Source organism: Xiphophorus maculatus, chromosome 4 (assembly GCF_002775205.1).
Source record: "Xiphophorus maculatus strain JP 163 A chromosome 4, X_maculatus-5.0-male, whole genome shotgun sequence".
Taxonomy (NCBI): Eukaryota; Metazoa; Chordata; class Actinopteri; order Cyprinodontiformes; family Poeciliidae; genus Xiphophorus; species Xiphophorus maculatus.
The window spans coordinates 7,471,767-7,488,091 of NC_036446.1; the positions used below are offsets into that span (position 1 = coordinate 7,471,767).

The 16,325-nt window shown below is 38.7% G+C and overlaps 1 protein-coding gene across 3 annotated transcripts; it reads right to left on the reverse strand.

Annotated features, from left to right (window-relative positions):
* Positions 1-4,507: 4,507 nt before the first annotated feature.
* Positions 4,508-9,032, reverse strand: irx6 (iroquois homeobox 6). 3 transcript variants are annotated; one of them, XM_023332043.1, is made up of 7 exons: positions 8,697-9,032; positions 7,438-7,663; positions 6,670-6,779; positions 6,173-6,468; positions 5,412-6,089; positions 5,140-5,251; positions 4,508-4,846 (listed from the first exon to the last, which is right to left on the reverse strand). In XM_023332043.1, the coding sequence occupies exons 1-6, from the start codon at positions 8,708-8,710 to the stop codon at positions 5,145-5,147; spliced, it is 1,431 nt and encodes a 476-aa protein (XP_023187811.1). In that variant the 5' UTR covers positions 8,711-9,032; the 3' UTR covers positions 4,508-4,846; positions 5,140-5,144. The 3 variants fall into 3 exon arrangements, with proteins under 3 accessions (XP_023187811.1, XP_014329570.1, XP_023187810.1); XM_014474084.2 differs by having other exon boundaries at positions 7,438-7,713; XM_023332042.1 differs by lacking the exon at positions 4,508-4,846 and having other exon boundaries at positions 5,179-5,313; positions 7,438-7,713.
* Positions 9,033-16,325: the final 7,293 nt, after the last annotated feature.

A 16,325-nucleotide genomic window follows, 5' to 3' on the forward strand; every position in this document is an offset into this window, starting at 1 on the left:
AATTTAAGGATTCATGTTTACCACAGCTTGTTTTCCTTCATTCCTTTTTGCATATTTGTGCCTCATTCACAGATTATCTAAAATCTGTTTTGGATTATGCAAACACGCTTTCACAAGCACCCCCTTAAACCCCCTCTCCAAGATAAAAAAAAAGTAATTTACCAAGAGGAAGGAGTGTATTAGGGAGATTTTCCTGTGCATATACTCTACCTTAACAACTTATTCTTCTGTAATGCTGTATTTTGTCACAGATTTCATGTCTCGTCTCAGATTAAAAGATGTCAGAAAAACAGAAAATCTTCTGCTTAGCCCCTCCCCCATTATAGCAAAAATGACAAAATGCCTATTCACTCATTGTCATTAAACGTGATTTTGAATACACAATCTTCTTTATGCTTTATTTATAGACATTCTCCTCTCTCTGTCTCCCTCTCTCTCTGTCTCTTGTGTTCTCTCTGTTTTTACTGCCTTTACTTTTCCAACATTTTCCTATGTTATGATCTAATTACGCACATTTATCCCATTATGACAATAACGTGCTATTGACGGGGAAAAAGTTTTAGATTTTTGAAAATTTATTAAAAATAGAAAAACCAAGAAGCCACATTTATGTAAGTAAGCACAGCCTTTGATAAATACATTTTGGATCCACCTTTGGTAGCAAATATAGTCTCAATTCTTTTGAATATGATGCCTCTATTTGAGCACACCTATCTTTAGGCAGTCTCACCCATTCCTCTTAATAGTTCTTCTCAAGTTCCATCAGTTTTGATGTGAGATGTCAGTCTGGGTGTCAGTTTTATTTATAAAGCACTTTAAAACCAGATATGTGCAGTATTCATAAAACACAGATAAAATACATAAGAATAAAACACAAATTAAAACAGACAGGGCAAGTAAATTACAATGTCAGGCCTTATGGAAAAGCTAAAGGATAAAAATGAGTTTTAAGAAGTGATTTGAAGTGTTCCAGACTAATGTTAAAAGGCAAGTTGTTCCACAAATTAGGAGCAGTAAAGTAACAAAATGTGGAAAAGTGAAATGCTTATATATGGTATGCGTCTATATAAAGCATGGTATGTATGTGACAAGGCACCAGTCAGAGCCATAATGGTTCAGTTTTTTCACATCTGGTCTATACTGTCTATAAAGGATGCATATTGGACATGCTAATTGCTTCAGGGACATCAAAGCCATCAACTAGCCCCTGCTGTACTCAAGGTACATCACCATGGTGGTAATCCCATTGTACATGCACCATTACCTTCAGCATAAGGCAGCTTTTCTTTACTGCCTGCTGTTTAATCAAAATTGGTGTTAAATATTTGATACATGCCATCGCAACATATTAATGGATGCATCATGGATGATTATTATAGAGGGGGACAAAGAACACTCCGGCTCTCCATTAGCAGCATGTCATTATCACTCTGGCAGTAAAAGTTATGATCCATCCAGATGCAGGACATTTCATATCATTTCTGCCTCCAGATACATTTGTTCCCCTTTGCTCATCTTCAGATTGCTTTGCTTGATCTGTTTGATGTCTTGAACATACTTCAATGTTAGGGTTTGATGTGACAAGTTCCCAGCTGTTTGAGTCCTTTTATCTCTCACAGGTGGCTTTATGTACACAGGTACGTCTTAATAAATCAGGATATGATTAATTATTCAGTCTGTGTCTTAATTCCATATAAACATTTAAAGTCATATTATGTGGGTTCCTTGCAAGATGTTTATTTTTAACAGGCCATCAGCCTGTGGCTCTCCTGAAGTGTTGTGTAAGCCCAGGTTGCTTTATTAACATTTAGCTTGTCTTGTTATGTCTGCTGTCCCTCTCTTGACAACATACTCTATATGGGGTTTAGATCAAGCAGGTTTTCTACCCAGTCCAGCACTTTGGCACCATGGTCATTAAACCAGGTATCGGTGCTTTTATCAGTGTGGGCAAGTGCCAAGTCCTGCTGTATTTTTAAATGAACATCTCCATTAAGCTTGTCAGCTGAGGTAAGAATTAAGTGCTCCCACATTTCCTGACAGAAGGGTGCACTGATTCTGGACTTGATGAAGCACAGTGGACCAACACCAGCATGAAGCACCTCCTCCATATCCATCACATGTAATGGAAACTTCCCACTGGACCTCAAGCATCTTTGATTCAGATCCTCTCAACTCTTCTTCCAGACTCTGAGATTTTTATTTTCTATTTATATGTGAAATGTACTTGCATGTAAAGGAGACAAAAAGACTAGATCAGCAACAGTTCAGTCTCCTTTTTCCTTAGCCCAAATCAAATGAATCTGATGTCATCTCTGTGTCAGGAGCAGCTTAACCATGCAGTAGTTGTGTGCCGGATACGTGTGTGTGTGTGTGTGTGTGTGTGTGTGTGTGTGTGTGTGTGTGTGTGTGTGTGTGTGTGTGTGTGTGTGTGTGTGTGCGTGTGCGTGTGTGTGTGTGTGTGGAAGCCCTGATTCCAGCACCACTCCACACCGTGTAAATCTCGCCAAAAACTCCTGAATGGACTTTGCTTCACAATCCTTTCCAGGTTGTGGTTAACCCTGTTTCTTATTCATCTTTTTCTTACGACACTTTTTCCTTCTGCTTAACCTCCCTTCAATATTTTTGGATTCAGCGCTGTATAAAAAGTACATTTGTTTTATAATGACTTTTTGTGGCTTACCCTCTTTATGGAGGGGATCAATAAGTTTCTGCTGGACAAGAGGCAACACTTATCCGTCTTCTCTATGACTGTTTTGGTCATTATAAAAATCTTTTTTTTTTTCTATTGCCTTATATAATATTCCATTTTGTTGAAAAGCTGAAATTTGAGTTTTAATAACTAAATGCCACAATTATCAAAAGTAACAGGAAAACCCATACAAGCTTGTACTGAATCATTTTAAACTAAATAAATAAATTCCTTTTATGTTACTTTAATTTCACATCTAATTTTTAGCTGTCAAGCGGTAAATGCATTTGTCCCCTGACATTTGAATCTCTTGTTTGTATTTTCAAAGATGTGGAATTAACATTTTTATTATTTGCCTTTTATCCCTCGAGGGTTTTTCACCGGACATAAAAAAGTAATCTGAGTAGGCCTAAGTTATTATTCTTGTCCGTCCTCTTCCTCACTGTGTAGCTTTTCACGGATTAATCTACGAGCCAAGGACGCGCAGAATGACCACAGCTCCACGGTATTGAGTCCGAATCGCCCTAACACGGGGGGAAAAAAAACTTTTTATTACAAGCATAATCCCTCTCAGACGATCTGAAATGAGGTTTGTGGAGGCTCTCGAATATTTGCAGGTATTGTTTCTGATAGTGGTCCAGATTCCGATTTAATCTTTCCTGGTGTAGTAATAATTCAGAGACGGACAGGAATTCAAAAATAAAAGAGGGATAAGACAGTTGGAAAAAAGAAAACGGTAGTGAGTGATTTATAACGCCATTGTCATTGTGACAGTAATCAAGTTTTTTTTTTTATCAAACTAGAAATTATTGAGTGGTGTTACTAACTTAGGTTTGTTGATTTATGATCATTTTTCTTCTTTTTTTTCCATTTAAATCTTTCAAATATAGCTAAACTCTCCAGGTGGATTCGTGCCTAACAATCATCCTAAGGACAGCTACTTTATCCGACATCTTTTCGGAACCATTTGATATTTAAAGTTTGGATTTTATTGGCGTCTTTTTTTTTTTCTTTCTTTCTTTTTCTGTCGACCGTCAACATGGATCACACACTACAGTGATCAGCTTATTAGGCTACGTCTGTCTGTAGGAGAGAAACGAGTTAGTCCATAACGAGATGCTCCACGAGCAAACCAGCACAATCAAAGGGGTTTTATGATCGACCATGTGAACCTCTCTGTCGGGTTTGATCCTACAAATGACCTTTTAAATTAACACAATATTAAGTTAGTGCAGCGGCTCGCTACACAGGGGACAAAGCAGCATTCATCTTCCGCCCCTGCCCCGTTGCTCGGTCTGAACAGCAAAAAAGTGTTTGATGCCACTCCTGATTAGATGCTGACAATACAGAGAGGATGTCCCCTTTCTTCTGCGACTTGTGGATTTTACTCACGTCTCTCCTCTGAATTATGACCTTCCATTAGTGCTGAGGCTTCAGGCGTTGTGTCAAGATTAAAAATAAAATGAAATAAACTTTGATCAAATGCGCAAATGCAAATGTTTTGTAATTGGCTGAATGAGTGCTCATATCTGTAAATAATAACAAAAGACATGGTCTGTTTGGGGGGGAGAAAATGTATTAGAAATGTCCCGAAAGGCAAACAGAGGGAGGGCGCACAGTTCAACACAGTGACAAAAAAAAAATAAAGTAAAATAAAAAATAAAAATACATCCAAATTAAGCGCAAAACAGCAGATCCAATCCTAATCACTAATTCCAGGAAGATTTCCTCAGTTACATCAATCAGAAATCACACAATACACACAATAAACATAATTTAAAAAAAGAAAAAATAATAAGACACACCTGACTCATAAACATAATAAATAATAATCCAAAAATGTTGACATAACAAAAATGTTAAATACACAGAGAAATAAATAAGTTATGCTACACTACACGATTGCCATACACAAATTCAGCCCGTTTCATTTTGGGCCATTGCTCTTACACTTTGCATCTAGAAATATTTTTTGCATAAAATCTTTTTATCGCCATAAAAAAACAATGTTGTGCAAAAATGATAGTCGAGTCCACAGTTTGATAGTTCTCACTGCAACAGAACCAGGCAGCTCACACTCAGCCGCCACATGGTCAGTGTGTCTTTTAGTGCATAATAAATGTCCCATTTAGCTGTTGTTAGACAAGCCCCAGAAATCTGAGAGAGGAAAACAAACAGAGGGAAAAAATAAATGAAAAGCTGTTAATATCTCTTCTTATAATCAGGAATAAATATATAAACTGTACTACAATTAATATTTTAATTTTTATAAGATTTTCATCCTACAGTTCTTATTATGTAAGGTGTTTTTTTTTCTTTTGCTCTCTTCTAAATGTGAGGAAAGAAACACTTGAAACATAGCATATTTGGTGAGTCTTTCATGCCTCATCCTCCTGTGTGTGCGTATTTACTTCACTGGTTTCTTCCAGCTCAGTGCAGCTGGCACTCACCTGCTTCACCTCTTCATGACTGGTCTGAATGCAGTGACCTTGTCGTTCTGCACAGTCCCACAGGCTTCGCTGAGGTCAGATGACTGATTCTCTACCTTGCCACTGGAGAATCCTGCGTGTCCAAGTAAAAGCACACCTCAAGAAAGTTGCTTCAGGTTGGGAAAGTGTTGTTTTCTATCATAAAATCAAATGCATTTTCACATTTGAAAAATAATAGGATCGCAAATGCAGTGTTATTTGAATGTTGTGGAAATGAACTTTTGCAGACATACCTTCGATTGCTGTGTACTGACAGGTATCTGGAAGGGCAGCATAAGACGAGCTGTGAAGTTGGAGGCCTTTGTGGCTGTAGCTGCCTGTGCCGTAAACTTTTGAGTGCAAGGATGAGCCCTCAGGGAAAGAGCTTTCTGAATTTGTGACACTGTTAGACTCAAGCAGGCCTCTTGTGGCTCCACATTGTCCAGTAGGAGCCCTGGGAAGTCTGCTGCTCTGTAGTTGACAGTCCCCAGTTAGGCTTCCTGTCCTTAGCTCCGTACCATGCTGCTGAGGATTTAATATAACCCCTGAAGCTGCGGTACGAGCCAACGACCAAATGCGTGGCTTTTCTGATGATTCAAAATGAGACAGGGACACCGCTCCTGCTAATGGGACGCTTGCAGGACCCGCCTTGGACACAATTGGATCTATGAAATCCGATGGGAGATGCGGGAGGGCGGTGACACCTTTGATACTGCAGGGGAAAGTGTGGAAGCTGTTTGTTAAGCTCAAGTGAAGGTCAGAGCTGCAGTCTCTTTTCAGGGGAGCTCCAGATGCAACCATGGATCTCTGGAGGTCCTGCTCATCTGCTGCCACCTTTTCACAGTCGCTGTCCAGCTTGTCACAGTCGTCCTCATCCATGTCCTCCAGGTCACTCAGGTGCAACTCTTTCTCTTCCTTGCAATCACTGGAATCTAGATGAGAGAAATAAACGTGTGCTGTATACAACTTCATGAAATAGTGGGAAACTCTCCGTAGACTGTGTTGTAATATTTACCTTTGGTGACACAGTCCTGGTCACTCTTATTAAAGTCCTCCTTTCTGTCATCGTTAGCCTTATTCTTTGGTGACCACGTCATCTTGTTCTCCTTCTTTAGCCGTCTCCTGGCATTGGCGAACCACGTGGACACCTGGGTGAGGGTCATCTTGGTGATGATGGCCAGCATGATCTTCTCTCCCTTAGTCGGGTAGGGGTTCTTGCGGTGCTCATACAGCCATGTTTTTAGCGTGCTGGTGGTTTCACGCGTGGCATTCTTTCTGCGAGCTGTGCCATTAAAGTCCACCGTCCCATATCTGCAAAGTGAAACAGGCACAAACAGACCCTGTCAATCTCTTTACTGCATCCTTTAATAATTAGATTTTCATCTCCAGGAGCATCAGTATGTGGTGTAACGCTGATTTCTGTATCAAAGAAAAGGGTGAAGGTGGAAAATATAGCTTTTGATGTTTAGGACTTGCTGTATGAACATGGATAAACATAAATGTAGAACTCACCTGTCATATTGATACTGTCCCAGTGAGTGATCGTAAGGATAGTAAGCAGCAGTTTGAGTAATGCCAGAGTGTAAAGTGCCTGTGCTGTCCTTAATGTCATACTGTGGATTCTGTTAAAAAAGGAAGAGTTTGTAGTAAGTTTGACTGCTTTTGAGAAATTGTTTCAATGCTTTTAAAAAAGATAATTTGAAAGATTTTTTGTTTTCCTAAACCAACTTGTTTTTAGCTCATATAAAAACAAGCCTGTACACCATTTAACGCAAATGGGAATTAGAGCTACATCTCATGGGTTTCATGAATAGTTTACTGGTGTGACTGCAGTTTTTACTGTAAAGCACTCTTGCAGACATTAATAGTAGTTTCACCAAAACTGTTAAAGAAACAAGGAATTTAAAGTTTAAGCAAGACTTTTGCTTTCGTTTCTTTTTTCAAGTACATTTTTCTGTCAAATTACGAACAAATTTCAATTTTATAAAAAAAAAGATCTACAAACAAACAGTAACTTGTTTTTCTATCTTTGAAGCAAAGCAGAAAAAGTACGTTTTGACTCTTGAGTGATTTGTATTTCTGAAATTCTTCACCTCATTTTATTGATGCTATTTTCACACTGATAATTCTAAGGAGATGCTAATATTGCAGCTGGATTAAACTGCCTTTCAAGACCTAATTGTTTGCAGTGTGAGATAAATTGATAAGCCTTCTGATCGATCACCTGAGCTCCCTCAACCCTCCCCCCTCAACCCGCTTTTGCGCGCCTGTGAAGCCCACCAGAGTGGAGTAGATAGCGGATGGGTCGGTGCTGTAGGGGAAGTAGTTGGCGTAGTTCTGGCTGGCTGCGGCCGCAGCGGCGTAAGGAGAGCCGTACATCCCCAGCGCTGCGTTCAGCTCCGTCCGGCTGCTCGCCAGGAGCCGGTTCTCGTAGGAGGGGCAGCAGAAGGAGGCGGCGGCTGCGGCTGCGGCGGTCTGAGAGCTGCCTGTCCCGTCAGATACCGACCTGGAAATCGAATCGCAGCAAGTCGTACTGGGGTTTGCCGACACGAAAAACTGCATGAAGAGAGTCGTGGATAAATAATGGTCATTAATGGATTCGGCTCTGAAGTGGATATCTCTGACAACTCTGAACTGATTGTGGACTTTGCGCTGCAAAAAAATGTACTTGTGCTGAGATGACGAAGCGGGAAAAAAAGCTAAATGCTTGCCTAAAAAAAAAAAAAAGGTTTAATTGTCATGTGCAACCTGCCTTAGTTCAAGGTAAGTCAGCATTCAGAAGATTTCGGAAAAGAGAAACTAGTATTTTTACTCAAAAATAATGCACTCTTATTTATGAAATGGCTAATATTAAATAACATATTGTATAGTAAGTCAATGTCAATGTTAATTGTTTTTAAATGATGTTGAAACAATAAAAAGTTCTGCGCGTAAAAGGTGACCTGTTTAATTTTTTTAAACAACTTTAAAACCACGAATGTGATCCGGATAAATATAAAATACAGAATGTAGTTAAGCAGTAATAATCCTGCAATTTAATTCCACGAGTTTATCATTCCTTCTGATAAAAGCTAAAAATATAACAAAAATCCACCTAAAAGTTGCTCCATAACTTTTTCTGGAGAGCAACGACTGTCCCCTGATCAACTAGTTTGTCATTTAGAGCAGGAACAGCTTGTGGAAATTTTAAAATGACTTTTATTGGTAGGAAAAAATATATTTTTCCTAAACAAGCTTAACACCCACACCGCGCATCAATGTGTTCAATCGGTGACATTCATCTGTATTGTCATTTGAAAAGCACGTGAGTTCATTCATAATTCAGCGTAATTGGACATGGGTGTGTGTATATCGATATTTGGTTTAACAACAAAACCACATGGCTGAAAATAGCTGTCAGTAATGTCTGAGCAGTGGCAGATTGCTAAATGGTTCGCATTAAAATTAGATCTCAGTTACGTGTAATCAGAGAAAATATGCAAAACTCCTGAATTCCTATTTATTTAAACTTAAGAGAAATGAAAGGAGAGATGACTTACTTGTGAAGTTGCATTGTAAGGATATCCAAACTGCGAGAAAGACATTGCTGCTTCCTTTGTTACCATCAGGAATATTCTTCACCCTTGATCGATTGCAACCAATTCTACTTCAAATCCATCGTCTTGCACACACTTTCCACGCACGGCCTTTCGCTCAATAATAGATGACTTCAGTCAAAAGGAGGGAGAGTTTGGAGTGGCAGCAGCTGCAGATTGTTTTATATGAATGAATAATCCCCTACAGGATCCGATAAGAAATGAAATTAAGCGTCATTAAGTGGAAAAAAAAATGTTGTTGTGTTGGCTGAAGGAGGCTTAAAGGATAAGTAAGTCTTCCAAGTTATGGACTCTGCTTGTGCTATTATTTGTGGCTCTATAGTTCTTTAGCATTCACCCATGCAAGGGTATCAGCGTGACGTCACTGTAATCCCGGAACGGCAGGGGTACCAAGGATAGAATAATGTCTATGCCAATCACATCCAGCCCAGGGTTTTCTTAAGGTGCACTGTACACTTTCTTGTCCTGATTTCTTTTCTTTTGCCCATTTTTTCCCCCACCGTGACATACTTTTTGGAATAAGTCCACCACCTTTATTGAATCACTGAACGCCAAACCTTATCCAAAGTTAAATAAAGAAATATTAAATGAAATTTGTTTGGCACCAAAACATATTTTCACACTCCAGATGTTTAGAACCGTTGTTTTATTTGTAGTCAATTACTTGTAAATTAAGCTAATATATAATGTTAAGCTTTGTTATTATTTTTTAATTCCACCCTCTGCTCGCTTCTGGCACTTTGGCCAGAGGTCCATCACGGAGTTAATGACAATGATGTTTCTATCTTTCTCTATTAGAGAGAGCGGGCAGTCCCAGCTTGAGCCGTTAGAAGCGTTTTTGGCAGGTCAATAGACCGGTGATTGATGCGCGCCTGGAGACCTACGTGACCATTACGCGTAATGCGTAATTGTATCAATTAACAAATGGATACATGCCCTTGTTTAACCAACGAGTAACAGAGTGAAAATATGCCTTAGAGGTGAAATTCGAAGAGCTGCGCCGGAAAGAAAAAAAGAAGAAGAAGACATTGGAAGCCGAGCTCCCCAATGTAATTAAATATCCGTGCATGGGGGTGACGAGAATTGCATTTTAATTGAATGATCCTCACTTGAAAGATGGGTAAGGAGTGATGCTGCCTCACGGTAAATGAAACTAGAGATAATTGTAAGCCTTATTAGATAAGCAGCTCAACCATCCTGTGCTCTCACTCTCTCCTGTAAACACCAACAAGCTGCATCCTCTCTTGAACTGAGCAGCAGAAACAAGGAGGACTGATCACTTCCACTGTAGGATATTTATTTGTACTCAAAATGACAGTTGGTCCGTTTCACTGAGTCACATGACCTGTCTGCTTCAGACCGTCTTCAATGGATAAGTTCTCTGTTTTCACTACTGATGCGCTGCGCCTGAATTTCCCAGTGTCCTGATTTCTCCTCCTGATAAATTGTTCTCAGCCCCCAGGAGACCTATCTGCGATTGCGCCTTTTCTCTCCAAGGGGCGCTAAAGAGCCGCGTGTGCCAGATGGAGATCTCCCTTCAGAGATTCTGCACGGAGATAAAGTGGACAGTGTGGCCATTTTAAAAAGACACAACTTTAAGCACAGCACACAGTTGTTGCAGTCGAGCTTTTCAGTCAAGCAAGTGAAAGTAAGCAGAAGACTTGTTGAACAGAATTTATTTCATGACTATTTCTAATGTTTTCAAACGTGAATAAACAGCTTCTAAACTTATAAAATAAAAATATAAAAGTGTCAACAGCTTTCCTATAATATTTTCTGTAAGTCATAGGCTTGAAATCTTCTTCAGTCTTTTTCTAAAACGATATTTCTAATTTGACATTAATACACATATTGGCTGACTTATAACCTCATTTGAATGTGTATAGAATTGTTTTCTTAAATTTTGTGTTATGGGGCATTATAAAATAATAAAACCAGCTTTATATTGCAAACTCATATGTGCAATCAATACTTTACATAGTCCTTCAGCCATCTTCTATTCTGTTGAAATATATCACAATTGCGCAAGTGGGCAATTTCACTGGGGCAAAGCATATATACTCTAGCTATGATCCTTGGTGTAAAAGATCTCACAAAACCAAGCCCCAGCATAGGACTTAATAAATGAAAGACAAAAGTATTTTTAAACAGTTTTCATCAAAATAAGAGATCAAAGAAGAGCAAAGTTCTCTTTGAAAACCCTATTAACTGGTGATGCTATATTAAGTGCTTAATTCTTATTGGATGCTCATAAAAATCTGAAATCGAAGATATGTATGACACTCTTTAAAACTCCCCAAAAGCCATTAGAGAAAACTACAGCACTTAACAGGAGAATCCACATATTGAGCTAAAACGATTATTGCAGGCAAATGTGCACATAAAGGAGGTTGAAACAAGTTAAATGTAATTGCACGCCAGCGTTCAGTGCATTTCTACAAGGGCACGCATGATGTCCCAAGTGCATATGGACACACTCATGCATAATGCATATGCAGTAGTCAGTGCAGATCTCCCTGAATAAGGCAGAAATGAACACTAATTGTAATAGTACACTAACCACACTGTCCTTCCCTCTAACATGTTTGACAAGCCAACACTGAGCCATTTCTGTACAGAGCTGCTTGAGTTGTTACAGTGTTACAATGTTAAACATTTTGCATTTGGGTGTCTGATACAATGGATAAATGTTATTCTATGTGTTGGTACTTCAGTTGAAGTATTCATTTTCAAGAAACTTGTAGGGAGCTCTTGTAGACTGCAATGGCATTTTTTGGCCAGAAAAATAACAGAGCACTTAACCCCAGTGCCTTGCTGTAATAATCATAAAATGAACATTTTCATATTTTGTCATGTTGCAGACCACAAACATTTATGTATTTAATCTGAATTTTATGGAAAAAGACCAAAAATAAGCAAGTAACTATGAAGAGGAAGGACAGTAACGTTCATTTTTTATCTTACAAATAAAAATATGGAAAAAGTGTGGTGTGATGCATGCCTATTCTGCTCAAGTCACTTGGAAGAATCTTTTGACAGGACAACTACTAGTTGTGCACTCTACAAATCTGAGCTTTGAGAAAAGAAAGCTACTGTTAAATTTGAAAAGTCCCTTTTGCCGTTTGGTATAGATCACCTAGTGGAAAAAAGCAAACGTGTAAGGAAATGCTCTGGTCAGATGAGACAAATATCAAACCAAATATGTAAAACATTATGTGTGGTGGAAATCTAGCCCTGTACCTCATCCTCGGCATGCCATCCCCTTAATGACACATGGTGGCATCGTCATGCTGTTGGGATGCTGATCTTCAGCGGGGAAAAGAAAATTGGTTTAACATTAAATGAGAAAAAGGGCAGAGCTAAATGCAGGGAAAATGAATCTGTTGTAGCCTGTAGAAGACATGAGACTGCGGTGCAGGTTGACCTTTGAGTATGACAGTAACCCTAACAACACAGCCAGAGCCACAATAGAATGGTTTACAGCAAAGGATATTTATGGACTAACAAGGCCCAGTTAAAGTTCAGGTCTAAATCTATAAACTTAAAATTTGCTGCCAGATTTGAAAACTGAAGTTCATAGATGTTGTTTGTGATTTAGCCTGGGCTAATTTACAAAGAAAAATGGGAGCCATTTCAGTTTCTAGATGTGGAAAGCTGGTAAAAAGATGTCCCAAATAATGTGTAACTACAATTAATGCAAGGGAGCCGAGTACAAATACCTTACATTCTTTTTTTACATTTTTATTTATAAATTTTTTTTCCAAAGTATGTATTATTACTACTATTAGTAGTATTAGTAATAATAATAATATTACCATCTATTACAATATATTACAATATTATTATCACATAACTATGTTACAAAACTGTAACATGAATGCTTCTGTAAGGCGCTACTTAAAAATAAGGTCATTTACTAGTACATTCTCTCATGTACTTAAAAAATAAAGAACTTCTAATATTTCTTGTCCTGAATCATCCACCTGATTGGTAATGAGACTCAGTAATACAAGCATTCTCTATTAGATGCCTCGCTGCGTGGAAGAAAAAAAAAAGAGAATTGAAAGGTTATGTCAACACTCAATAGCTCCCGGCCCTATTCTACTATTTAATACATTTCCTATGCTGACTTAATGAACCTCACAAAGCCTTTCTGGTTTTTCATCAGATGGGGGTAGCTGCAGTATTGGTTGAAGTAGAGGGGGTGTATGAAATGGTAATAAGGGCAGGCAGATGAAGAGATGGAGGGAGAACCCAGAGTTGAGCAGGGGATGAAGCGGCACCTACCTGAAGGTGTGTGTGATCTCATTAAAGCCAAATTGGTATGTGCCAATAAATCCAATGTGCTTGTGATCTGAAGTTATTGCAAACACATGTGCACGCAAACACACACACAAATCTTGCATCCAAAATAATAATAAAAAAATAACACAGCTCACAATGAATAGTAGTAATCCCGCTAAATTATAAGTAATGACGCGGAAAGTAATAAATAGAAAAAGAACCAATACAGGCTAAGGTCGCAGTAGTAGGCAGTTAACATGCATACTTTATCCAGAGCTGAGTGATTACAGCTCAAAAAGGGTCTTTGAAGTTTGTTAAACAGACAAGAAAAAGAAGATTGGGAATGACTTCATGACTATTGTCTCCATGAGTCAGTCTGCTTTGGAGGCTAACTGGATAATAATATGTGGTGCCTGTTATATGTAGGTAATTACATGGTAGTAGGATGGGGTTTGATTGGGATGTGGGGTTTAGAAGACAGAGTATTTCTGATACAACATAATCACTTTGTTTACTGTTTTCCACAGTTTAAACATAGAAATGTACATGAATGGACAGACACAATTGCTATTTCATTTGTCCCTTTGTCATTTTGACTACTTGTTGTCAGATGTTTAATTCAAACAAACCCTAGGCTATTTTTATTGGGAGCTGCCTCTCCCAAAGGCCCCATGGGCTCCTGGGAGAAGGTGAAAGTGATTTAGACGAAGAGAATAAGAAGACAGAACGCCGTGCATGTGTTGTTTGCGTGTGCTGGCTGGCAGACTCCCCTTGAGGCTCTACTGTAAAGCTATCATCAGTGGTGGTGTCAGGGATTTGTAGCTTGTCACTGACAGAGAGGGAGTGCTGGCAGTAACTCTGGGAAATAACGGCTCTCAGGGAGGAGGCCCGGCTTCCACAGCTTGTGTAAATGAAGGTGTGTGTTAGAGAGAGATGGAGAATGAGGGGGAGGAATTTGTGTTTATTTTTTCCCCGAGGTGTCTTGCGATCCATCTGGGTGTACAGGTAGTCCATGGCTTTGTCGTATTGTGTGGATCCATGTGGTTTATTTAATGTGAAGGCCTTAGGCTTTTTGTCTACGTGTTTTCTTGTCAGCAAGTGGTGCATGTACATGTCTGTTCCGGGTGTTTTTGAAAGGCATTGCATAAAACCATGTTTGTATGTACATTAGCTCTCACATTTAGGTGAGTGTTCTCTGTACCCTTATTTAGGAATCATTACCATCATCTTTATGTTTGTGTGGTCTTCATTGAGATGCTTGTTAACTTTAATACCTTCTTCAGAGCTAAGGGCCTGCATTAGAAATATATTGCTGTTGAGTTAGTACTTATTTTTGCAAAGAAATATATATGATGTATAATGAAATCCCCTGGTATCATGAATGGAGAACTAATTTTCTCATTGACAGCAATGTGTTTCTGAAATTGCATACTGGCAGTTGACCAGATCTCAAGAGACCAAGTGGTCATGAAATACAATCAACTCATAAATGATCATGTTGGTTTTCAAAAGGAGGAGAAAAATAGAAAAACTGGGAAAATTGGACTTACGTGGTTTCCCTGTAACTGCATCTGCTAAATCTACAACAGCATTGTGGTGCATCTCTAGGGCCCACAGAGGCAGAAAGGCAGTTCCTATTACTGTCAGCCCAATTACCGGCCACAGCGCAGCCACTGCTGTCAGCACCAAGCAAAACATGTAATGCATCGGCATCTTTTCTTGTGAGTATGGCCAAAACTTTTGGAAGGGGATTTTATGTTTTGTGCAGCACAGCTGCAAATTATAAGCAAGTGATTATAAAGATTTATTGCAGTATTGTGTTGTGAATTTTCCATAATGTTAAAAACGGAGTGTATTTGGACTTGAACAAGCAACGACGACGTATTTGATGCCCACAGCAAAATATACACTCACCAGCTACTTTATTAAGTTGTTAGCACCGGTTTTGATACTGTCTTGCCTTGAGGACTGCTTTAAGTTTTTTGGCATACATTCAACAAGGTGCTGGAAACATTTATCAGAGAATTAAGCTTCTATCGACGCATTTGCTGCTTGTAGACTGCACATCCATAAAGTCTCCTGTTCCACCACAAATTTCCACCTCAAATTTGCTCTCTTAGATTAAGATATGGTGGTTGTTGAGTAAAGTAAGCTTATTGCCCATATTCAAGAAACTATTTTAAGATTAGTTTAGATTTTAAAGGTTGTGTATTATCCCGCTAAATGTATCCATCAGATCTGACATTTTATTCTGAAATCGTATTCTGCATGCCTTACATCTAGCAAGTATCTACGTAAAGTACTGTTGACATCCGTCGCAGACCACAGAGCCACAAACCTGCTAGATGCCTGAATGTAGCCAGATGATTGAAAATTCTTATGATGCAGCACCATAAGCAGTATTTTTACTTTAAACCTGTATCTGTCCTTTTAATAATCATATTTTTAAACTTACAAGCCAATTAGTGAGGAGAAAGATGGGGATCTAAAATGGAAGTCTTGCTAACGATGTGTTGTGTGGAACATTTCTGCCTCTAAAGTTAAAGCACACGAAGACGGAAAAGGCCTTGTCCCATCTGGTTTGGTTTCAGTCTGGTTTACTGCACATTGGTGCCAATACAAATATCTTTTCTTGATGTTTGTTTGCATAAATCGTTTTGAAAGGCTTTACCAAGAGTTTTTGGGCAGATTATCTTGGAGAAGTTAGGGAGTCAATAATCCTCTCAGAGGTGACTGTTAGATCTGCTCTGTTTTCCAAAATGTTAGAAAAAGATTGTCGTCGATTTTTTTTTTCCTTTAATGTTTTTGGCAGGGAGTTTTGATGGCGAACTTTTCAGAGACTTAGTAGGCGTGTTTGTGAAACCCATACAGACAATACAGAGCTACTCTTTTTTTCTTTTTGGCACAGCACTGTTTGTTGTGATAGCATCAGTGCCACATATAACACATGGCAAAAATTCGGCTAAAAATCCAGAGACTTAGTGCAATGTCTCAATTTCTGAACCTATAAATTTAAACTCTGTTTCAGGTCCTGTTGTTGAAAGGAAGAGAAATGCTAAATTTTTCTCTGTTTTCCTCTTGAAATAAAAATACAGAAGGTATGTGGTGTGTTTTGATTAAATTTCCAATTCCTTGTCTGGACTGGAATGACTGAAGTTTAATTTGTACCCTCATACAGAAAAAAATCTACTTCTCAATTTTTCACATCCTTCTCAGTATAACTATCATGTTTTGAGTTCAGTCAAAAATAACTCATCTGAAGAAATTAAGTCAAATAGAAATCTCAGA

What these genes read in the sequence shown, in the direction of transcription:
- irx6 (XM_014474084.2), bottom strand. Translation starts at nt 8,762, where the DNA reads ATGGTAACAAAGGAAGCAGCAATGTCTTTCTCGCAGTTTGGATATCCT. An exon ending in GGACAGTATCAATATGACAG is followed by an intron (nt 6,469 to 6,669) that starts GTGAGTTCTACA and finishes TTCACTTTGCAG; the next exon opens with ATATGGGACGGTGGACTTTA. An exon ending in CCAGGACTGTGTCACCAAAG is followed by an intron (nt 6,090 to 6,172) that starts GTAAATATTACA and finishes TCTCTCATCTAG; the next exon opens with ATTCCAGTGATTGCAAGGAA.